The sequence below is a fragment of the Silene latifolia genome, chromosome 6, assembly GCF_048544455.1.
Source record: "Silene latifolia isolate original U9 population chromosome 6, ASM4854445v1, whole genome shotgun sequence".
Lineage (NCBI taxonomy): Eukaryota > Viridiplantae > Streptophyta > Magnoliopsida > Caryophyllales > Caryophyllaceae > Silene > Silene latifolia.
This window is the reverse complement of record NC_133531.1, coordinates 52,400,390-52,425,518: the sequence shown is the minus strand read 5'-3', so window position 1 is coordinate 52,425,518 and position 25,129 is coordinate 52,400,390. Positions and strand designations below refer to the sequence as shown.

General features: G+C 37.5%; 1 protein-coding gene across 1 annotated transcript; it reads left to right on the top strand.

Annotated features, from left to right (window-relative positions):
* Positions 1 to 10,660: 10,660 nt before the first annotated feature.
* Positions 10,661 to 24,551, top strand: LOC141586792 (protein SUPPRESSOR OF QUENCHING 1, chloroplastic). Its single transcript, XM_074408143.1, has 29 exons — positions 10,661 to 11,113; positions 11,434 to 11,534; positions 11,637 to 11,693; positions 11,773 to 11,867; positions 12,221 to 12,320; positions 12,559 to 12,617; positions 12,732 to 12,856; positions 13,159 to 13,252; positions 13,533 to 13,620; positions 13,867 to 13,945; positions 14,409 to 14,469; positions 14,597 to 14,672; positions 15,145 to 15,255; positions 16,083 to 16,178; positions 17,266 to 17,388; positions 18,188 to 18,385; positions 18,883 to 18,987; positions 19,152 to 19,216; positions 19,845 to 19,938; positions 20,094 to 20,251; positions 20,468 to 20,517; positions 20,619 to 20,740; positions 20,905 to 21,012; positions 21,236 to 21,328; positions 21,844 to 21,880; positions 22,566 to 22,813; positions 22,896 to 23,045; positions 23,664 to 23,863; positions 24,249 to 24,551. Exons 1-28 carry the CDS (start codon positions 10,762 to 10,764, stop codon positions 23,826 to 23,828), a joined length of 3,210 nt encoding a protein of 1,069 aa, XP_074264244.1. The 5' UTR covers positions 10,661 to 10,761; the 3' UTR covers positions 23,829 to 23,863; positions 24,249 to 24,551.
* Positions 24,552 to 25,129: the final 578 nt, after the last annotated feature.

Genomic DNA, 25,129 nt, shown 5'->3' with positions numbered 1-25,129 from the left:
CTCTCCTTTGATTTCCCCTGGAGTTCCCATGCTCAGCTTTATGGGTGGCCATATCATCAATGATTTTCCACTCCTTAGTTTCTCCAACATTCTCCTGGAATCTGCCATTAGATGCAGCATCCAGGATAGCCCTCTGATCGTCATAAAGCCCATTATAGAATTGATTACATAGGCTCCATAGCTCGAACCCATGGTGCGGAATAGATCGCACCAGCCTCTTGAAACGGACCCAAGCCTCAAGAAAATCCTCATCAGGTCCTTGCTTAAAGCTCGTGATCTGAGCTCTAATCGCGTTGGTCTTCGATGCAGAAAAAATATTTCTTATAAAATGCTAAGGCTAGCGAATTCCAATCAGTAATCCCGTTAGCAGCTCGATCCAGATCTCGGTACCACTCCCTAGCAGCGTCACAGAGTGAGAATATGAACATCGTCTCTTTCACCTGGTCCTGGGTCACACCTGCTGGTGGGGGTATGGAACAACAGTAGTCAATGAATATCTCCATATGTTTAGCTGCATCTTCATTTGCAGCTCCCCCAAATTGGTTTCTCTCCACCAAGTTAATGTAAGCCGGTTTCGGTTCGAATTTTCTATCCGTCCCAGCTGGCAACGCGAATCCCTTATAGAGATTCGCAGCTTTTGGCTCGGAGTGACTGGCTATACTAGCTTCTTCAGCCATCTCTAGAAAATCTGGAGAAGTAACGGTATTTGTGGAAGAAACTGGAGATGGTGGTGGATTTTCTTCAAATAACTCGTTCTCGTAAAAACTAGACCGAGAACTAGGCTCTTCCTCGGACTGTGCTTCTTGAAATAGCCTTCTTTTAACTCGCAGGGTCCTTTCTAACTCGAGATCAAGGGGAAATAATTCGCCTTTTTGAGACCTGCGCATAAGAATAAACTACCACAAGAAGATGAGAAAAGTTTAAGGAACAAAAAGTTCCTTAAACTAAGAAAAAGACCAAAATAAATAAACAACTAAAACTAGCGCTGCCTCCCCGGCAACGGCGCCAAAATTTGATACCTGTCGATATGAGTATCAAAAATAATATTTATAATTTCCAAACTACAACTAGCAAGCGGTAGTAAGGGTCGATCCGCAGGGAGGTAGGGAGATAATAGTTGCTTTTAATTTTAGTCTAACGGTAACAGTTTGAGGGGGATTTGATATGAATTAAATCTAAATCTAATAACATAAACTAAATAAGCAAATAAAGGATGTAAACAATGATAAAAGAAATGCTAAGACGGTCGGTTCTCTATAGTTGCGATGGCACACAATCCTAGGTAAGTCCGAAATACAGTCGTGTAGGATGGGTAAAACATGTCCTCTCGGTCCCAGTTAACTAGTAGCTCCTTTCGGCCTATGCTACTAGTCCCTAGGTCTCACTAATACTAGCTCTCGCCCTGAAGAGTGATTCCTAAAGCCTAAATTACTTATCTTTCGATCTTAGCAATTTAGTCGTCTTAATTCATTAATTAATGCCCTCCCCTATCTCTCGATCTATGGGTTGGTCAAAACTAAGCATCTAACAAATCTCCTCTCGGTCTCATTGTTAAATATTGCACTTAACAAATCAAACGGTGCTAATCAGACACGAAGTCGGTCGATCGACCAGCTACCCCAGTCGATCGACAAACCGATTCAGTCGATCGACTAGTTAATCCAGTCGATCGACCAAACCCTAAATCGGGGTCACCTATTCTATGCCATCTATGCTATAGATCCCCTACATCTTAGCACGGGGTGTTTAGCTAGACATATTTACGCAAATAACAAGAACTAATTTGATAATAAGCATAATGGATTGCATAATTGAAATAATTGAATGAATGAATTCGCATAAAACTGTAACTAGGGCTTGGGATTCTATCTAGCAAGAACTAATACTAACGAAACGAATAAAACAATACTGAAATTTAAGGACTAGAATTACCGAAGCAAAGGAACAAGCGATGAATCCGAAAGTAAGGTACGAACTTTATGAAGAATTCTAAACTACGAATAGCTAATGTATTTGATTGTATGTTAACTAAAGATATGTATGATAGGAACTAGATAATCAAAACAGAGGAGTTGAATCACGTTATAAAGGAATTATCACGTAACCTAATCCTCATAACCTAATTATAATGGGCTTTGTCACGTCCTCTAATTTGCGTCAGACTCGTTGTTCAGTCGATCGACCACTAGGACCAGTCGATCGACTAAGTTGCGCTGTATAGAAGCTTCTGATAATCGTGCTCTGGTCGATCGACTAGATGTGTCGGTCGATCGACCGCTCCTCTCTCCTGCAGACTTCTGTTCAGCATTCTGACGGTCTATAGACCATGTAGATCAGTCTATAGACCACTGTAGCTGGTAATCCGCTTCAGAAACTCTCGCAAATCTATCTTTCAGGCTTTGAAATGCGCACCAAGTTCGCTTCCCGAGTCTTTACTCCATGTCCAATGCAATGCTAAGTACTTAGGGACGGATTCTGCTCGATTTCCGCTGGATTCTTCACATTTCTGCAATATTATACAAAAACACGAAAGTAGACGGAAATAGGGAAAATAGTAGAACAAACTACACAAATGAGCTCTGAAATGCGTGTAAAATAATGTGTAAAACATCATATAAATGACACGCATCAGTGCGTATTACGGGTTGTTTTAGCCGGGTTTTGTTAATAACGCGAGATTAATATAAAAGGCTTCCGTCATTATTCTTAATCAATTTTACCTTTTAAAACCTTTCAAGAGAAAAGAAAAGAAGTTACGTAGTTCGCATCCGTCGCGTTATTAGCAAATCCCAAGGCTAGGATCGTCGGATTGTCTTCTTCTTTACGCCGTTGTGATCGTCGTTTCAAGGAGGGTAAGATTCTTGTATAATTTTTATAATGATTTGTTAAGTTTGTTTGAAACCCTAATGGGGTGGATTGGGGGAGGGGGGGGGGGGGGGTTGGGAGGATTGTATGGATTAGGTGATAATCGTATGCATATGTGTTATAGGAGAAGGATTCGTTGAGGAACGTTATTGATTAGCTGCTGTGACGGTCTGTGATTGCTATTCCAGGTAGGGTTTCCCTACTCAGTATTGTTTACATGGCATTGGTGATAATTGATGTTGTTGTTAATGTATGTCATATCGGTATTGGATTTGGTGATTGTTGATTGTATAATTGGTTGTATGACTGTCTGTGGTTTGCGAGGTGCGTCCTCGGCTGAGTGGAGTCACTTGCGGGAGTGGCTTCACGCCCTTGATTCGCCTTCTGTGGAACCCGCCACAGAAGGGATGTGCACATTTAGGAACTTGGGTTTATCGCTCGGATGAGATGAGTAAGGCTTAGGTGGGCGGTGCGGTCCCCCACTGGCGGTGTGGAATACTTGTTGCAATGAGTAGTCTGGCAGGACTACACACTTTAATGTGTAGTCAGGAGTGTGGTGATGTGATGGAGATTGGTTTGGTTGGATTGAATTATAGTATTGCTTTTATTGCAGTTGTGTTGTTTTGTGTAATCAGTACTGACTCCGTTTAATTGTTTTAAAAATTGTGGTGATCCATTCGGGGATGGTGAGCAGTTATTGAGCAGGTGTGAGATGGCTTACGCGAGGGATAGCTGGGATGGAGTATCATATGAGTCACTAGAGTCTTCCGCTGTGCCATGAACTTAGTTTATTTCAGTTGGTTTAACAGTTTTGAGAAACAGTTGTATTTACTTTATCCAGTTTGATTTTTGGGACTTGTATCACGTTAAACTCATTTATTAAAGTATGTTTCTTTATGGTCTATTTGATATACATTACCTCGGGTAACCGAGATGGTAGCATTCTCATGCCTTAAGTGGTCCTGGTAAGGCACTTGGAGTATGGGGGTGTTACAGGTAATCAGAAGCAAGGTTATAACCCAATTCCACTTTTGTGTTAGTGTTGGGTTAGTCCTCTAAAAAACATTCTGTTTTCTGAAGTTTTTGCATTCTAATTTTTATGGGTAAATCAGTTGGCAAGGGTGTTATCCCTTATGTTCCATGCCCTAAGATGAAGGCTCATGAACTTGGCACTCTTACCAAGTCCATAGCAGCAGCTATGAAGAAGTTACAAGCCTTGAGAAGAGGACATGAAGGTATTGTGCATACAAGGACAACAACCAGCAGTCATGGAGTTCCAAGGCAACCAAAACCACCTGATTTATGCCAAGGGGAACACCACCTGCTCCATATGTGTTCTAAGTCCTCTCATGCCCTTAGAGGCAGAGGTAAGCCTTTACACTTCCTTTGTTTAGTGGTGAAAATAGTAGAACATTTGTGTCTTGGTTATATGATGTTGAATGCTATTTTGAGAGCAAGTGTTTTTCTGAGGAAAGGAAGCTTGAACTAGTTGTGTCTTGTTTAAAGGGTGTTACTTTGTTGTGGTATAATACTCTTAATTTTTCAAGGAGAATAGAAGGGAAGAGTAGGATAAGATCTTGGTTTAAACTTGAAATGAACATGAGATTAAAATTCTTACCTTGTTCTATCTTGGATAAATTATGGGCTCAACTTAAAACCCTTAAGCAAAATTCTTTAAGTGTTGTTGAGTATGCTAAGTTGTTTGAGGAGTTACACTTAGTGTGTGACAAAAAAGTTGATTCTGTCCAAGGAGGAATCAGATTTTATCTTGGCTTGAAATCTGAAATTGCTAGGAGAATTGATGTAAAATCAGATCCGACATAATAAACTTGCAGCGGAATTAAGGAACTTGTTTTTGTATTTTTTATAATTAAAACGAAATAGCAGCAAAATAACCAAAAGGATGGAAATTAAAGGGATATTTAGTCCGTAGTTCTACCTTGAACCCGGTGCTAATAACGATGAGATTGTAGCCCAATCCTCAAACGCCAATTCGAAGTACAATCTCGAATTTTGTATGCAAACTGATCGGGAATGATCAAAAGCTTGCAACGGTTTTTGTGTTTATATTAAACATCAATTTCATAATCTCAAATCTCAAAAATACAGCAGCACATCTCACCTTATATAGGATCGATTAGAATATTCTAGGTGATACATATGATCTTCTAAAAGATCTTATTCTTGCTAAATAAGATACTAGCTAAACAAGGAAATAACAAACTCTAATAACAGAAAATAAGATTAGGAGATAATAGCTAATTAATAATCTTCAAGATATCGATTCTTATTCTCGATGCTTGTTTTCTTAGCTTGTAACGTGGCTAGCTATATCCGAATCGATTTGCATATCTGAATTCATTGGCAACAGTCCCGTAGGATTTGGACAGCTGAACTTAAAACAGGCATATCTCATTCGTTACTCAACCGAATCACGCATAAGACCACTTGTTGGAAAGCTAACAACATGAACTTTCATTTCCAATTGATTTCAGCGCAAAATGAGTCACAAATTTTGAGATATTCGTCCTTGAAAATAGCTCGACGAATCTGGATGTTCAGAAATTTCTTAAGCATTCTTGTTTACAATGCATCAGTTCTCTTGTTCTTATTAGAAGACTTTCTGATCATTTTTTACAGCTACTTTTGTGAGGCCTTTGAGCCCTTAGATGTACTTCAATTCAAGGGTAGAGATTAGATATGGAGCTCTATATAAGGAGCCTCTTATGCATTGTAAAAGGCAGATTTTGATGAATGAAAAACCTTGAGATTTCTCTCAACAATTCAAATCTTATTAACTTTGCTGAGTCTTAGTTGTAAGTCAGGCTTAATAGTATCTTGTGCTTTCTTAGATACTGATTAAGTACCTGGCGGTGTGTCTTAGACAATCCTGTGCTTACTGTGGTTTGTTTGAGTCACATTGTTGTATGAATTTGTCATAACCTGTGCTTGCTGTGGTTATATCAAGTTTAGATTCCCAAACTGTTAACTAATCTTCTGTGCTTTTTGTGGTTATTAGTTTGATAATTATATCCCTTTTCTTTGTTACATCTTATTTCAGAAAATTATCCCATAAAAATAGTCTCAAATTACATTGTTTGTCACAAAAATTCCTACTGTTTGAAGGTGTTGTTACTATGATTCTGGTCAGCCCCTTAGGTTGGTTTGTTTAATCTTTGAGTCCTCCAAAGTATAAGAAACCCCCACCATGACACTGTAGTATCTCCGTCACAAATGAGAATTCGTGTTTTTAAGTAGATAGGGGATAATGGCGTTATCATTTTCCATAATATAAAAAAATATTTTTTTGGAAAAATTGACAAGAATAATCCCACCTTTTACCTCTCTTCCGAAAATAGTCCCACTTTTCATTAATCTCATAATAATCCCACCTTTATATAGTAGCTTCAACAAACGAACCATATGACTTGTTACTTGATTAACCGATTATTTTATTTTATTTTACATTTTTTTTTCCTAATTTTGTCATCCTTCTCCATCCTCATACTCCCCCCCACATTTACCGGCCATCATTTTTATTCTGATTTTAACTCCATCACCATTACCAATGCTTCTTTAACCCGTCTACCAGCAGGTCCAACACCATCATTTTCTGATTTTAACTCCTTTTACCTGTTATTCTCTCTCTCTCATATCTCTCTTGTAACAACCGCGAATTTTCCATTTTCACAATTATAGTTTATTAAACCGTTTGATTACTTTATTCTATATTTTCGAATTATTCAATTTAATTAATTTTATGTCAAACACGATTTTTATAAAAGTAATATATAAAAGCTCATTTATATAAAATACGTATTATTAAATTATATTCTTAAGGCATAATTTATATAAGAATATATGTATACATATTTTGGTCAGACAATAATAGTGACAATAATAATAATAATTCCCGTCTTAATTTCCGTCTAACATAGACCATCGCATTTCAATTGGTAATCTTGACTAAACTCGGACCAACCAAATATCAACAACACATACCACCTACTCACCCCATACTCTACTTTTATATATATCATTATATATTATTATTATTATTATTATATATTATATATTATTATTATTATTATTATTATTATTATTATTATTATTATTATTATTATTATTATTATTATTATTATTATTATTATTATTATTATTATTATTATTATTATGTATTATTGTTGTTGTTTGTGGTACCGTGTCCCCACCCCCTGCATACTTACCTCCTTTCCTTCTTCTTCCTTTCGAAAACAAAACAAAAGCAGCAGCAACAATGAACAACAGAGCCCGTACACCCATTTCCGTCACCTTCTACCTCAGATCCCGACTCCATTTCCCAACCTTTTCCTCTAATTTTCACACCATTCTCTTCCTCTTTCCTTCCTCATTCTTTCAAGGTAAGAAAGCTTCGATTTTGTTGAGTTTTCGAAAATGTCATCTTAAGACAACCCGGTTTTTGGTCTTAAATAACCCGCTTTCTTCCTCCTAGTTGTCAAGCTTGAAGCCCGGAAGGAAGCTTGTGCTATTTTAGACATTTCCACTCGGAAATTCGAGGAGCTAAGGTAACGGTGATAGGTTACTCGACAAATGTCGAAATTTCCGTCTTTTGTGTCGTTTTGCATGCTCTGGTTTAGTAAAGTTTAGTTCTTTACGTCTCCCTCGTTTGTATGGTAACTTGGTCTCATATTGGTGTTTATATTGGACTGTTCTGAGCCCGAATTATGTTTTGAATCCGTTGCTTGAGTTCAATTTACAGCTCATATAGACAGGTGGTTGTGGTTGAGTTGATGCTGATTTTGGGACGGTATACTACTGGTTTTGGGACTGTTTTATGCTTGCTTATTTCCTTTGTACTTCCGTATTAGTTCTGTCTCAAGTGCGGTCTTAGTATAGCTCAAAAGGGGGCTGTTTTTATTCGTGGAAGTAGACTAGTCCGAGACGGCGAAGTCGAGTTTATTTGGACAGAGGTTGGTTGTTGGTATACATGGAATTATCGTATTAGATTACGTCTTGTTCATGACTATAAAAAATCGTCTTAAACGAATCTTGTATTGGCTATGGTTGCACGGCTTGGGCAGAAACAATGAGCTTGCTTGACAGGATTTTTGGGTGGTTGCCTGAGCTGTTTGTCACGGTTTTAGGGGCTACAATGGGTCGTTTGCAGCCTGTCCATAGGGCTGCCCTGTTTTGGGTGTTTTTTTTTTGGGTCGTGTTGAGTGGATATGGGAAGCTAGTTGGGTGTGTGTAAGTGGTTGTTTTCAATGGAAGTGTCGATGTGTGTTCCCGTCTCAATATGCCCTTGAACATGTCATGTCATTTTCTATGTAGTATACATTTGAGTTAGTGTTTATTGTGGTGGTTGGACACGGATTGAGGCCGTGTATGGTGGGTGTTGTGGCCGGGTATGAGGCTACCCAAAATTGTTCCTTGAGTCGTATTTAAGGATTCCTCGGCGCAGGGTCGGGTTATTTGAAGTAGTTAAATACCCGTCTCGTATTTTATATAACGTAATTCGTCGAATATCATTCACTTACATATTAATTTAGTTGGGCTTGTCATACCTATTTAAGTGGATTCGTTATATTCATTCAAGTGAACTTATCTTGTTAATTTGAGTGGGTTTGTCTTGTTAAATTTAAGTGGATTTGTCTTGTTAATTTAATTGGACTTGTCTAGCTTGCTTGGTGGGCTAAGTGTGTTCTATCCCTCGGACTTAGTATGCCCCACTTGTTGAATTTCATATTTTGTTCCGTAAATTATCACATAACGTAAATTATTCATTATCGCTTATTATATTTTATTTAACCGGCATGTTAAATTATAAAGTGGAATGTTTATTAATATAATACAAGTATGAGATATTTATTATAAATAAGTACTTGTAAGAGTCGTATTCTTGTAAAAATGCCATAATACCATCGTATATGCTTGACATACATTTCCGCCCGCTTGTCTTTGTTACGCAAGTACGGGTTTGACACCTTGTCTTTGTTCGCAAGTACGGTTTTGGCCTACTTGTCTTTCGCAAGTACGGCTTCGCCACTTGTCTTTGTTACGCAAGTGAGTCTTATCTTAGTCTTTCCACCACTTTCGTCTTTTCCGCGATTGGGGTACTCGGTCTCATTAGTAGTCGAGTCTTGGGTGCGTGCTGTGCTGGCGCACGTCGAATCGGGATGTACACCCGAGAATCTGCAGATTTAGACTAGGACCGTATTATTATCGTAGTCTTACCCGGGGAAATTATAGTCTAAGAGTGATAAATGTCTTGCATTATTTGGTTGATTACTTTGGGCATATCTCCTTGAAATACGTGCTCGTGGCTAAGTGGTCGTGTCTGCTCCCTTATCTTTTTTTCTATTTATTTATTGTTGCTTATGCCTTACTTGTTCATTCCATCATTTCTTTTATCCTTGTTGGTTTAAACACGCATGATCCCATGTTTAGTTATAATCCGATTCACTCATATCTTATCTAATATGATTAATTGTTTATGTTCTTTGTTATGTTCGTTTCGACATTTTGTGGCTGGGAGAACCTTGAGTTACTCCCCACTGACTGTGACTTTCATGTTTACATGAATGACAGGTTTGTGAAGATGCATTTGTGGGGTTTAGACGTGTGAGCTAGCGAGCACCTTGGGCTAGTAGTCGTTTTATTAGGATTGCTTAGACTCACCTTTTATTGTATTGTCATTCGAGGGATATATTTTTTACTCATCTTTGACTATCACGTTTGTATAAACTTAACTTTATTTCCGCATTCTTTAATTGTGTTTTAGATTTTAATGAACCCACGCTTTAAACTTTAAAAGTTTTCAAAAATTTCCTAATTTTCGATTAATTTTATAAGTCATATTTTCCGCGTTATTGCGGGGGTTCACATCTCTTCAAGCAAAATATTTAAAAACAATAATTTCTCACAGTTTTTTTTTTATTGAAGCGTATATTAACAATCAGAAGAAAAAAAATCACCACATTTAAGAGGGAGGAATGAATAATAATGGATATTATCATTTATTTCCAAAGTAATAATCATGTATTCTACTGTCTAGCAACTGAGTCAAAACGGCATAATTTCAATAGAGAAAGACGATTTGGTAGTTGCTATGAATTTAGAGATGTCATTAGTCGACTATGTTATTGGTGGCTTCGAAGGATCAAGAGATTTGGAAAACAACAATTGTTAATAACTTGATGATTCAACGAGGGATGGTTTGATGGATAAGTCAATATTGTAGTCAAGAACAACTTTGAGTATTTCTTATGTTTCTTGCTTCTAAGTTTTCTGATATTTGAGAAATTAAAATGGGAATTAATTGAGTTTTGCACTTATATTAATTTATTGGTGATTGTATCGACATTATAATACTAGAGAAACTAAAATGGAGATTAGTTTCTGGTCTCGATTCTACGCTGACGTTCATCAGACGTGGCCATGGAGATTTGATGGTGAGGATGGAGGTTTGAAAATGGTGGGTTAGTTGTAGTGGATGAGACGAATAAACAAGGAAGAGGAGGGAGTGACTAAAAGCTCTCTTGACTTAAGATTGGAGGTAACATTTTCGTACTATTCATTTTAAGAAGACATGATATAAAGTTGAGACTATTTTGAGATTAATGATAGTTGAGATTATTTTTGGAAGAGAGGTTAAAGGTGAGATTATTCTTGTAAATTCTTCCTATTTGATCGTGTAAGTAGTACCAACCTATCTCATTTTTCAAACCCCTTCAAAAGAGTTGAACATAAATGTCCAATAGAAGCCACGAATGTCCACAATACAAAGATATTGTATATTACTAGATTTAGGAATGGATAAATAGAGTTGAAAAGGCCACCTAATTAGCATTTCCCCGCCACTCAACACCAGACTTGATCACTTCCACTAAACAAATAATGGCACTGCAATCTCCTCTTCCTCTCTCCTCCATTTTACTCCCCAAATTATCTCTTTACAACTGCTTTCGATTCAACTCCACCGTCCAACCTCGGAGATTACCAATTGCTGGATTGAGTTTCAGGAGGATGATTAGGACGACGCCGTTCCGCGCGCAGGTTGAGGGATCAGAAACCAAGGTTCTAGAAGAAGAGAGTGAGAAAGTGTGGGGAAAAGTGTCGGCAGTGTTGTTCGATATGGATGGTGTGCTTTGTAATAGTGAGGAACCTTCTAGAAGGGCTGCTGTTGATGTCTTCGCCGAAATGGGGGTGGATGTTACCGTTGATGATTTCATTCCCTTCATGGGAACTGGTATTGCTTTTTTTTTTTTTTTTTTTTTTTTAATTGAATTATGATATCCTTGTTATTGTAGTAGATATACGAGCAAGTGGAGCAACTCTATTTATCCAAATGTATATATGTTGTGTTCTAATGATAGAGCAGCTAGTATCAAACCGTCTCACAAACAGAAATTTGAGAATGTCACACCACACTTAATGTGGATGGCTTCCTAGATGGTGATGGTCAAATTGTATGGGTAGTAAAGTGAATGAAGGCGAATGTAGGTTGCGAGGAGTAATAGCTTGTTTTGATTGCATTGCTTTTAAATTTGATTAAAATGAGTGCTTCAGGCGAAGCCAATTTTCTGGGAGGAGTTGCACAAGCTAAAGGAGTTGAGGGTTTTGATACTGGTGCTGCCAAGAAAAGGTTCTTTGAAATTTATATAGAGAAGGTGATTACTCAAACACATTCTTATCTATGTCATCGCTAATTTAATGTTGCTTGCTGATTTCTCATCATTAGCATTGAACCTAAGCAAGCCTTTTCTGTACAGTATGCAAAGCCGAACTCTGGAATAGGCTTCCCAGGTGCCCTGGAACTCATTACTCAGGTCTGATTATATTTTATTCATATTGAGAGTGTGCTATTTGTATCCATTACTTCAGAATGTTCAAGTATTTATTATACAGTGCAAAGATAAAGGCCTCAAAGTTGCCGTTGCATCGAGTGCTGACCGTATCAAGGTGGATGCAAATTTGGCTGCTGCTGGTTTGCCTGTTGAACTGTGAGATTCACGAATCTTTGAACTAGCCATTTTTTTATTTGTTATTACTGCTTGAATTATTTTTTTATTTTTTTTTATGGGGCACAGTTTGAGTTCTTTTCTTTGCCAAGTGAACATATGTCCATAAATAAATGCATTAAGTTAAATATCGTGAACTCTATCTCTATCTACCTTTGTTGATATCATGCACTCTATTGCTTAAATGAGAGGGGAGAAATTAGGTAATGAAATAAATTTATGTGCATTTCTTGTTCAATAGTTTTGACAGTTTTCTGTCCGCTCTGCTTCCAACTTTGCTATAATGTGATCTGTCTGTACTGGTCCTTCAGCTCTATATCTTTCCTATATTGCAGGTTCGATGCCATTGTGTCAGCTGATGCCTTCGAAAAATTGAAACCTGCTCCTGATATATTTATATCTGCATCAAAGATACTGGGTGTGCCACAAAATGAGGTAAGACTTCATTCCAACATGTGCTATTGCACCCATCTAATCTTCATAATTCAAAGGAGGGACTTTTACTCGATTTTGAGATGTCTATTCCTAATTATTGTTTTCTGGTCTACCTTTCCCTCAATCTGAAATTTAATTTAGTTATCCAATTTGACAACTTTTCATTTTGTTATACAGAGCACTTTATTTCTTGTGTAATTGTCTGACCTGTGCACTTGTAAAACATGTGTGTTATTAGTGTGTAGTAATTGAAGATGCCCTTGCCGGGTTACAAGCAGCTAAAGCGGCCAAAATGAGGTTAATTTCTTAAATTGATTCCTTGTTTGATTTTAACCTAATCAGAATGCGCTTGGGTTTATTACTTTGATATCACTTTTCCTGTGGTTTACATCGGCAATATTGATTTTGCAGGTGTATAGTTGTGACAACTACCTTATCAGAAGAGAGACTAGCAACAGAAGCTCCATCACTCATCAGGAAGGATATAGGGAACATCACACTTAATGATATCATCAGTGGTGGATCTGGCCGTTATAGTACGTAGTTCCAAGAGTGACTTCCAACGTCTTTTGTATGATAATGCTGTAAACTATGAAGTGAACTCTGAGTTGTCATATATAAGTGAGCCTCAATTTTTTCCAGTTGTGCCTCTAGCTCTTGCTTGAAAATCCAGTCTCTTGTAAATATTAGACAATTTTTGTTTCTACACCTCAGAATGGATGGGGTCTAATAGTAATAATGACTTGAGTGATTCTTTCCAATATAGATTTTGTATTATTCGTAACAGCGGTAACTTTTCAACATCGTGAAATTTTGTATTGATTGAATGGCATTGCAGATAAAAAGTCTCAGGCATCACCGTTTGTTAACACCTTACCGCAAACAGGAGCTATGTTTGAGGGTGAAGTAAATAATTCCTTCTCGTTTTTAGGGTAAGATTTGTTCACCTAATTGATCATCATGTGATTCATGTATAGTTTTTAAATTGCTTGGATGAGGGAGTGTGTGCAACTGGTTGATGGTGAGATGCCTTAAGGACTATGGGTCTATGCCATGCGACGACTTAGGTTTACATGTTATTATTGTTGTTTTTTCATTCTATTTTCATTGCATTTAAGGTTATTAAAAGTCATTTTTCTGTGGACATTTCACCGACTGTAGGTCTATTGAATTTAGATAAATTACCAGACTTTGGAACTAATTTTAGGACAGGTTGCAGGCTTCCAGGCGGAATATCGTCAAATATGGAAGCTTGGGGATTTCTCTATCTTGCGTCTATTTTGCTGTTTCAAACTGGAAGGTATAACTAACTAGCCTGATACTGTATGCTGAAGAGCAGAACAAAACAGACCTCTTAAAATTCACTTATGAATATATAAAAATCTTCTTTGTAAGACTAGTAGACCTTGAGGTTAAGATATGTGGTCAACCAGTGACATCACTGCACTGTGGTTAACTGTGTCATATATTTTAGGGAATTCCTAAAGGATATAGTTTTCATGCTTTGTTAATCTGGACAGCTGTGGAAGTTGTTTTCATTTTGCAGGCAATGCAATATGCATCACCAAAAGCTCTTTGGAATTCAATATTTGGAGTGAACAGTCCAAGTTTTGATCCAAATGATGGTAAACCCGTACAAGTTTGATCAATGAATTGACAAATTGGCATCTTCATTATGTCCCTGATTTATTTAAGATTGATCTGCCAGTTTTACTGGTTCTTCTAGTGGCTCAAAGTGTTTGGTTGACCATATCAAATGAGAATTAAAAGTCTTATACTCCTGCCTTCCGATAAAAATAGTAGTATCAACTCTTGAACTTTATGTTGCATAGTCAAAGATTTTCTGATTAGAATGAGGTTTTTCTAGAAGTATGGGTAGCAAAGACCACTAGCACATACTCCTGTTTGTTGGAATTGGTGCAAAGGTTGAATCATTTATAGAGTGCATAAAAGTAGCCATTAAGGAGTCATGGCGGGAAGGGATTGCTGATGATGTGAGGCATGTATGCTCGCTTACCTGTGTGGCTGCCTGGCTATGTATTGAATTGCAACTGGGAATTAATTTATCACCGGTAACCTTGCTTATAGGTGACTCGCGTTCAGGCAGGGTTCAACAGTTTGTCAGTTACATATCCGATCTTGAGAGCAGGTAATAATATGCTTAACTTTTGAAAATTGAGTTACTGATATGCGAGTATCCATTATTGGCCACTTTATGATTGTCTTCCTTGAAGATATTTTATGCTATATTGCTTATGGTATTGGTTGTCTTGTAGGGGGAATGCTCCTACTGTGCCTGAATTCCCATCTAGACTTGATTGGCTAAACTCTGCTCCCCTTCAGTTCCGCAGGGTTAAGTCTCTTTCTAGTTCTGCATTTAAGGAAACCTACTGATTCTACATAATCAGACAATAAATTTTATGTCGGCATATGTCTGCATACTCTGCAATGATTACCCATTGTATTTGCTAATGTTTCTTGGAAGCTATTCTAGGTCATCCCTTCTAAAATTTTGCTTCTTTTTGTGGGCATTTTCTTAACTTCTTATTTCTTAATTCTTATTCTCACTAACCTTATTCCGACAATTCTTTTCATTGAACGCTTTTATGGGGAGTGATGGGTGATTACTGTTTTATTCATAGAATGTTACTCCGTAATGTATTTGCTACAGCTTACAACCTACACCTGAGATTTAAGACATAAATGTCGATGAATAATTTCCGTGAACCACATAAGAGAATTGTTTGATGGACGAATTTTTTTACCATCCGAATTAATTTTATTTTAGCTGCATGGTTAAATAAAATTACCTTTTTTTTTGCAGGATCTAAAAGGAAAAGTGGCTGTGTTGGATTTTTGGACCTACTGTTGCATAAACTGTATGCATGTACTGCCTGATCTTGAGTTCTTGGAGCAGAAGTACAAAGGGATGGCGGTAGAGTACTAGAGTTATAATCTTTCATCTTAAACCCATACTGTATGAATGTGTGAGTTTGCGTATATGCATTTGCATGCTTGTGGATTACCATCCTTTTTCTCATTGTTTCTAGTGGACCTTCATCGTTAGACATTTAGACCCCTCATGTTCTAAGTGCGTTTCTGTAGCCTTTCCTTTCATGTTCTGGAAATAATGTTATCTTTTTTTTTTCTTTTGCTTTTTATTTTTTTAATCCAAGAAGAGAACAATATTGTTTATCACTGAACATATAAATGGATTGCCTGGGAGTGGGGGACAAACGATTCCAAAGTAAGTGAACAATTTTAAAATTTGACAAGGATTCAAAGATTATACAGTAATCTCCTCTGTAGGCTAACTCTCTCCTGTCTCCAGTAGAAGAGTAGCAAGGGTTCCATTCTGCAACATGCAAATAGTGGTGGCCTGGTGGGTCTCAGTTAACACAAGTGTTGCCTCTTAACTCCAAAAAATTATATTTGTAAAGGTTGCCACAACTAGACTACATTATTGCCAGACCTTGCTCGGCGCTTTGATCATCATAGAGTATGTTATGGGAATACGGGTAACGTTTGTGCAAGTAATTAGGCTTTCTTGATGTGCTTGAAAGCAGTCTGTCACATTTGTTTATGAATCATGTCATCTGTCTTCCCCAGTACCACTGGCAGCTATATGCAAATTATTTCAGTGCTGGAAATTTTCTTTGAGGCCCATTTCTATGACATTTTATATCCGGTAATTTGTTTTTATGTTGGCATGGATCACCTATCTTTGTTTTGGATTCATTTTTGTTTGACTCATGCTTGCAGTTCACTGTCATTGGAGTACACTCTGCCAAGTTCGATAATGAGAAAGACTTGGAAGCAATTCGCAACGCAGTTCTGAGATATGGAATTACCCACCCTGTAAGTTATTCACTGAATATTACCTGAAATTTATCTAAGGATTATTTCATACGTCCTACCTTTTCTATACCTCATTATTATAATTTCTACCTTTTGTAGTTTTTTTTTTTTTTTTTTTTTTTTTTTTTTACCAAACTGCAACCTTTTCTGAACATTTCCATTAGAAACTTTTATCAAAAGCCTGCTTTGACTAAAACTAACGACTTTTCCAAGTGAATGTCTATTTAGAAAAAAAAATATTTTTGCATAAACTGACTTTTGGTAGGAGGGGAAACCATTCATGATTGATATATGTCAAAACCTGTCTTTTATTTTTGCCAAAACCAGCGTTTGGTAGGAGTTCTGAAGAAAATGTGCAGAGAAGGTAGAAGTTTAAAGGAAAAAGTTACAAAAGTAGGAGTTATAAACATGGGGTGTAGAAAAGATAGAAATTATGAAATAATCCTCTTATCTAAAAAAATAAGGTAGTTTTTTTTTTTGATGACGAGGGGGTTGAGTCCCCCCGGGCCATGCATTCCCGCACCACCACATGGACCATGTAAGGCTGTAAGCCACCACCTTCGGGGGCTGCAGTGGCCAAGTGATCATCGCCCCAGCTGGTAGTCGAACCTAGGACCTCTCAACTCCTGCATTTCTGCAAGCTTCAAGGTTTAACCCGGTTACCACTTGACTAACACCCCTTGGTTAAAAAAAATAAATAAAAATAAGGTAGTTGCGTAAGTGTTTTCTCCTGTCTTCTGTCTTTTGCCATTTTTGAAGGAAGCGATATAGCACTGACAAGTAACTTTTCTTCAAAACTCATTGTACAGTTGTGCGTCTTTGTTCTGGATGATTTGACAATTTGCTCAAGCAACAAATACGAACATGTGCATCTTTATTCTTGGTGATTTGACAATGGATCTGCATGCTCGTATTTGTTGCTCAAGCAAACTGCCTGCCTTATATTTCATTATAGCCTTGTATTGTTGTACCTGTGAATGTCAGTGCTTGAGTGCTTTTTAACATATCGTCATTAATCCTATCTTTGGTCGCATCCATGTCATTAGCAATAGAGAATTCCAACTCACTTGTTTCAATGAGTGTGCAGGTAGTAAATGACGGAGACATGTTTTTATGGCGTGAGCTAGGGGTTAACTCATGGCCAACTTTCACTGTTATTGGACCTACTGGCAAAGTCATAGCACAAATATCTGGAGAGGGTCGCCGAAAGGTTTCCATCATCCCTTGTTTGCATATCACTCTCTTCTCTGTAGTTATTATGCTGTTTTTATACCTAACTGCAGATTAAAGTCTTTCTTTAGAGAAATTCAGACCCTTTTTTTTTGCCAAATTTATTGTGGCTGAAAGCCTGAAATAGACAGCAAACTGAAATAGGAAGTTTGCTTCGCCGAGGGAAGTCATTACATTGTTTGCACGTAAAGCACAGGCATCGTTCTCAGTCGGGCCTTCTTCATTGTGTATATAAGTTAGGAATGTTCAACTAACTTGTAGATTTAAACTGGTTAGTCCGAAACAAATTCTGTGCATAAGGCGAATGAATGGATCTACAAATAGAGAGCAAAGACTTCAAAAGTGTAAATGCTGCATCTATTACCTTCTCTGCTTTTCCTAAGGACATTCATCAAATTTTTGAATGTCTGCACAGCTGCAAACTCACGCTTATGTGGAAAACTTGTGATATCTGATCTTGTGCATGTGATTGTTTTCTATGCACTGTTGCTACATTCAGGCGGGTCATAAATGATTTTATAGTGCCGAATCGCTGCATCTTTTTTAGCTAATTATTTATCGCGGCCTTTTGAAGGTGGATTTCCTTATAATTATGAGGGAGTAGCCCATGTTGTTTAACAGAAATGTTGATTGTCGGTTAGGTACTGATGCTTGTTAGTTTGATTGAATTACTGTATCTGGCCTTTTATGGCTGGTCCAAGGAATACCGAATTTAGCTTCAATATCCTTGTTGAGCTGTACTAGATATTCAAATTTATTTCTTGTTTGCTTTGGTTTAGGACCTTGATGATATTGTGGAGGCAGCTCTTCTGTTCTATGGTAAAAGGAAGATGTTAGATGACTCTGCACTGCCTTTGCGTTTGGAGAAAGATAATGATCCCAGATTGCTCACCTCTCCATTGAAGTTTCCAGGAAAGCTGGCAGTGGATATTTTGAATAAGAGGCTATTCATTTCAGACAGCAACCACAATCGAATTGTCTGTTCTTTCTCTTTTCTTGTCTCTTCCCTCAAATTTTTTCTGTCACGCTCATAGGCATGGCTGTGTTGAGTATGTAGCTCATTCTTTGTAAGCCTATCAGTAGTTTGCATGAAATCCAAATGATTACATAATGGAAAACATGTGAAGCGCATTTGCATATCTGAATTTTAACCATGCCGCTAATGTTAAAGGAAAAAAAACGTACTTTTCCTTTCAGTTCGTGTGTTCTTGGTCAACATGAGAAAAACATCTCATCTTACGGGTTCCAGTTTTTCTCGTGTAAGACCATTGCATGCTACATGAGGTTGTTCAGCTGCTGTACACCGTACAACGGTCTTGCTAGAGTATCTGACTATCTGTGTATGACTTTTTATTAGTTGCTGCAATTTTTTTTTTTTTTTTTTTTTTTTTTTTTTTTTTTTTTTTTGTGATTAAGCTGTAGGAGTGTACATATGTCCCTTTAGATAAGCGATATAGCCTGTTCGAATTTGCAGGTTGTCACTGATTTGGATGGTAATTATATTACTCAAGTTGGTAGCTCAGGGGAGGAGGGGTTACGTGATGGCAATTTCGACGATGCAACTTTTAACAGACCCCAGGTGAATACAGTGGAACAACTTGCTCAAACTTCTCTAATCTCTTATGCTGACGAGAATGATGATGAACATCTTTTACTTACTTAACAATGGTCGTTTTTGCTGCTACAGTTATTGTGTATTCCATTGCTTTGCACTAGATTTAATCATTAGCAGTTTGTTTGTAGGGCCTTGCTTACAACACAAAAAGAAATGTGCTTTATGTTGCAGACACCGAAAACCATGCTTTGAGGTTAGTTCAACATCATTGTTAGAAAATGAAAATGGGTCTAGGCCTTACCCGAACTAAGGAGAGACGGACCACTTGACAAACATGCACAAGGGAAGTTCTATCCTAAAATCAATTGGCTATTAGGGGAGTATCCCCTTTGGATTATAAAGTGGTACAATCTCTCTTCTCCTAGCAATGCGAGACACTCACACGTGGGTTATATTCCAAAACCCCCCCTCGCATGTGAAATGGGTCTAGGCCTTAGCAGAACGGAGGAGAGACAGGCCACTTGACAAACACAAGGGAGTTTTAAAAGTCAACGCTGTACTAAAGCTTTAGAGACTCAAGTGGACACCATGACAAGATTGACAACACAATTATCATATTATATATGTCAGAAACCTGTCTCATAGTATGTTGGTTGTACAACTTGTAGTCTTGTACTACTCTAGAAACTAGGCTCGTAGGAAAAAATTGGAACTACTAAATGGACTGGGAGGAGAAATTTGTTAATATGATGTATGACTGTATGAGCCTTGGAAATGACAGGCCAGGAAATGTTTACAGAGATTGAATAATGAAATTAACAAGGTTTTACAGCTGTGTATTATGGTGAAATTGGATTAGCCTTACAGTTACCAACTTTCAGGGAGGTTGATTTTGTTAATGATATGGTCCGTACTCTTGCTGGAAATGGAACAAAAGGCTCTGATTACAAAGGTGGTGGAAGAGGGAGATCTCAGGCATGTTTGAGAAACTAGATCTTCTATCTCTTTGTGGCCATAGATTACTGCTTTTTTAGAGGATCTCGTCTTCTGGTTTTGAAACTTTTATCTCAGTTGCTAAACTCTCCATTGAAGATTCAGGCTGTTTAAAAGCATCTAACATTTTATTTCAGCTCCTCAATTCTCCATGGGATGTCTGCTTTGATGCTGCCAATGAAAGGGTTTATATTGCAATGGCTGGGCAGCACCAAATCTGGGAACATGATCTAGCAAATGAAAGAACCACAGCTTTTAGTGGTGATGGCTATGAAAGAAACTTGAATGGGTTGAGGTAATCTTTCTTGACATTTCAGACTCTCAGTCCCAATGTTTCAAATTGTTTGAGCCAAAGGGGTACCTACTGTTTTGTTTGACTTCTGATTCCAAATTGGAGTCTGTGAATTTTCTTTAAAAGCTCGTTTTTAGATACTGCATGTGTGTGTTCTTAGTGTTGTATGATCAAGATGCTATTGAAGTTGATGATGGTTGTTTTATCCTTTTAAATTAGTGCTACCAGCACCTCATATGCACAACCCTCAGGAATGTCTTTTTCATCAGGTAATATAATCAAAGATTATTTCCTTTCACAATTTACTGAGACAGAAAATGTCTATCACGCTATCTGACACTTCATTCATGCAATTCTTGAATTTTGTAAGATATGAGGGAGATATACATAGCAGATAGCGAAAGCAGTTCTATTAGAGCTCTTGATCTCAAGACTGGGGGATCTAGATTGCTAGCCGGGGGTGATCCTATTTTCCCTGACAATTTGTTTAAGGTAAATATGTAACACCCCTGGAAATTGCTTTTATCTTGGTTCCTTTTTTTTTTTTTTTTTTTTTTTAAATTGTGAGAATACTTGCAAAAGAAAGCCTTATGACTGTAGTTATTAATTAAAGATGGATTGCTATCAGATGTCTGACATTTGTTACTGTTGTTTAGTATGGTGACCATGATGGGATAGGTTCTGAAGTACTTCTTCAGCATCCTCTGGGAGTGTGTTTCGCACAGGATGGCCAAGTTTATATTGCAGATTCTTATAACCACAAGGTAGCTGTGACTGACTTTAAGGATTTTTTGCTTTCAGATCTAGTTATGCTTCCCATCGCCAAGATTTAATCATTGAAAGCTTAGTTGCTAACTATCCTTCATTTTTTCTTCCTTTTTCATTCTAAAAATAAATTACTTTAGTTTTATTGTGAGTTTTGATTCATAGTGTTGAGTGGAGCTGATTTCTAAAATTATATGATTCTGAAGTTGCTCTCTATTTTAGGTTAAGAAACTAGACCCATCAAATAAACGAGTCACGACCTTGGCTGGGACAGGAAAAGCTGGTTTCAAGGATGGAAAAGCTCTAGCAGCTCAGGTAGGATCCTGTTGGTAATGGTTAAAAAGTAGAATGAGTGCTGTTATTGTTAAGGTATAAGAACCATTAAATTAATCGGACCTCAACCATTATCTTAAGGTTTTGGTTGAGTTGGTCATCTCACATGGTATCAGATGACCCTGAGGTCCCAAGTTCGAATCGTGGGAGTCTCCGTATAAGAACCATTAATTGGACTTCAACCATCATCTTAAGGTTTTGGTTGAGATGGTCTTCTCACAGTTATGTTCAGAACTCAGAAATGTCAAAGTCTATGCTTTTGTTTGTTGAGCGCTAGTTATCATTTTGCCGGAGAGAATGTTTGTTTTGTTTTAATTAGAAATGCAACCATTTGTTAAGGTGCACCAGGCCTTCACATTCCAATGCTTGAAGTAATAGGTCAATAATCTAAAATTGATTTTAATTTTTTGGTAGAAGGGGAATAGAGTTTAGAACAGGGTGCCTTGTTATTTTCAATGCTAATTGTTTGTGTTTTGTTTTCTTCTTTCTGATTGCAGCTTTCAGAACCTTCAGGACTTGTCCACGCAGGCAATGGTGAAGTTCTTATCTTTAGCAGTATCCCAAACCATCCTCTATGTATCATATTACTAGTTAAAGTTTGTTCCTTTGTCATGCTTAGATGTTATTGCATTCAACCTTTTGACTTGTTTGGTGTTTCCGTTTGCCTCATAAAAGTGTGATCTACAGAATTTTCTCATTCTACCATGCTTTTAAGGCAAAGAGTAGCGTAACATGGTCTCGTGATAGGATGGGGTAAGGATTTACAATTTTGGGGCAACGTTTTATGATTCACCTTATACCTTAAAAGCTTGTTCTGCCCTACAGTAAGCTCTCTAACTCAACTTGTGTCACTACCAATGCGGGGCTGTTGGGGCTTTATTAGGCCGTTAAGGTATTTTGGTGTTGGCAGAGCTTGTACTTCTGCTATATGCCATGCCTTCATATTTTTTCTCAGAACAAAGGTGAGGTGGTGGTGATGAACGATGATGTGTACAAGTGACCTCTTTATCCATCAATAGGGTGAAGCCTTTGAAGCTTTAGGATAATATTGTTGTTGGTTGATCATATATGAAGTATTTTTTGGGTGCATTCATTTTTTCTATATAGACAATGGTTACCTGGTAAATTGGTGAAGGCAAGCTGTTAATCTTCCTCAAATAAGAGTACATGTAACATGTGTACAACCTAATACGGCTAACTGTATTACTTTTTAATGCAGGAAAAATATTTATTGCTGATACTAACAATAGTGTCATTCGATACATGGATTTGAACCATGGGGAACCTGACCTTCTTACGTTAGAGTTAAAGGGTGTGCAGCCTCCTGCTCCAAGAACGAGAACCATGAAACGCTTAAGAAAGCGTGTGACTCCTGATACACAGATCATCAAAGTCGGTGGTAGTCAATCTAATGAAGGCAATTTGGACCTGAGGATATCATTACCTCCTGGGTATCATTTTTCAAAGGTCTTTCTCTCTTTCTTTATCTAATGCAGGAATGCATACTACCGTTTGTTATTTACTAAAGAATGATGATTACGATATTTAGGAAGCACGCAGCAAGTTCAATGTAGACATTGAGCCAGAGAATTCACTTGTTATTGAGCCCTTGGATGGAACTCTCAGTCCAGAAGGAACTGCCATGCTTCATTTCAGAAGGGATACCCCTTCAGCTTCTATGAGCAGAATAAATTGCAAGGCATGTCTATATATTTTGACTTCTGTACATTGGTATATATGCGCCTATGTGGTCTACAACACTACGTTGAACTTTGAACTTTTGAGCTTGATGTCAGATCAATGATATATACTCGTAAGACACTTAGAATTTAGAGATACAATCATCTTAGAAAAAGTCGCATCACTCATCATGACTGTTTAGGGGATGGCTATGCTGATGATGGCTCAGGCTTATTTGCACGCAGCAACCCGGCAATTGTCATGGACTAACAAGTCATTTGGGCAATTGGACTACTTGATGTGGAATAAAATTCCAGTTTCTAGTGATTTTGGGACCCTCACATAAAAATAGATGGTTGGTTGCTGATTTTCGAGATGTCTAGGATGAAATTCACTTTTAGTTGTGTTAGATGACGACATATCTCAATACTCAGCGGATGTATCAACGGTGTTACTGACTACTATGATCCATCATTTAATCTTTCTCTAGATTTCTTGCAAAATCTTTTTGACGCTTTCATTTCTCTTTCTTTGGTGTGCTAAATTTAGGTAATGTGTTGGTTATTTGATGCAAAGACGCTATGTTAAATACATCTTGGAGAGAAAAGCTGGACATGAAAATTTTCTCTCCTTGCAGGTTTATTATTGCAAGGAAGATGAAGTATGTTTGTACCAATCATTAGCCTTTGAGGTTCCCTTCAAAGAGGGTATCCTAGAATCAGACGCTAATGATGTTAAGCTCCAATATGCTGTGAAGCCAAAAGACACTAGAGATACCTCAATGTTGCCAGCTACTCCTTAACGACTCCCTTTACATTTATGCTGCCAAGCTTTCAGGTTTGTTGTTTTACCCTCAACTTCATATGTTGTTAAACAACCAAAAATTAAACTAGACATAGTTATATGCAGAAAACCTCACTTGATGGCATAATATTGCAATAAACTCTTTTGGCCCCGCCCCCGCCCCCGCCCCCGCTTGCAACCCTCCCATTCTGTTCGATCATGCTATAATTTACTGGTTTGCCCCTTTGGCCTTCATGTATCCCTTTGCAAAGTCAATGACTGAACCACATACGTTCCCCCCTTTATATCTCCTTTGTTGGTTGATTATCTGCTTTGTTTATCAACTTTAATTAATGATTATTGCCCTTGAAGGCGTAGACCATTTTTTTCTGAATCTTATTTGCTACCTAAAAAATATTACTGATCTTATCCTGATTAGGTGTTAAGCAACTGATGATTAGTTACAAAGGCACGCACTCGTGCACATGTCTCTCACCGGAACAATGCGGGTGCCGTTGTCTATGTTATGGAATCATCAACCCGTTTATTATTCATTTATAAGCTATGCTCAGGTCGAGGTTAGACCCCTCGATCCATACCAAGCAGTGTAATACGTAATTGAAATCAATCTTTGATCAAATGATTTGGGATTGTTCTTACTGTACACAGCATATACAATGTATCTTCATCAGTTTGATTCACGTGACATTGACCAGCATAAGCTTTAATTTGTTCTTCCTTATTAATTGATCTACTAAGTTGGTACATTTTCTTAAATCTTTTGTTAATTCTTTGTTAATTACCTTGCTTTGATCATCGTGTTTTCCTTTGTTATGATGTTTGACACCATTAATAACATGCCAATCATGATGAGTAGTGAGTAGTCCTTTAGTTAGGGTTAATGGGGGATTAGGGGATGATTAGAGGGGAGAATCCATGCTTAATGAGTTTATATTATTCATTGAATGTTGTGGTTTTAACTAGTGCATATGTTATATTTGATAAAATGCTTGGTTAACAACCTAGCATGATTCTCTATCCATTCAACTTCTCCTATAAGATCGAGAGCCTTAGGAGTAGTTAGACCATTCATGATGTTGATAGGAAGACCGGGTGTACGCGAGAGCTAGCCCGACTCGACCTAGGTGGAAACCGTAAGATCGAGAGCTTCGGTTCTAATTCGACTACAACCTTGATTAACCTTAGACTCATTTGTATGTGAATTTCCCTTTGTTCTCCCTATAATCCCATGACACCCTAGTATCTTCCCATAATTGTTTACACCTCATCTTATTTACGTGGCTTCAGTTTTCATTTGTT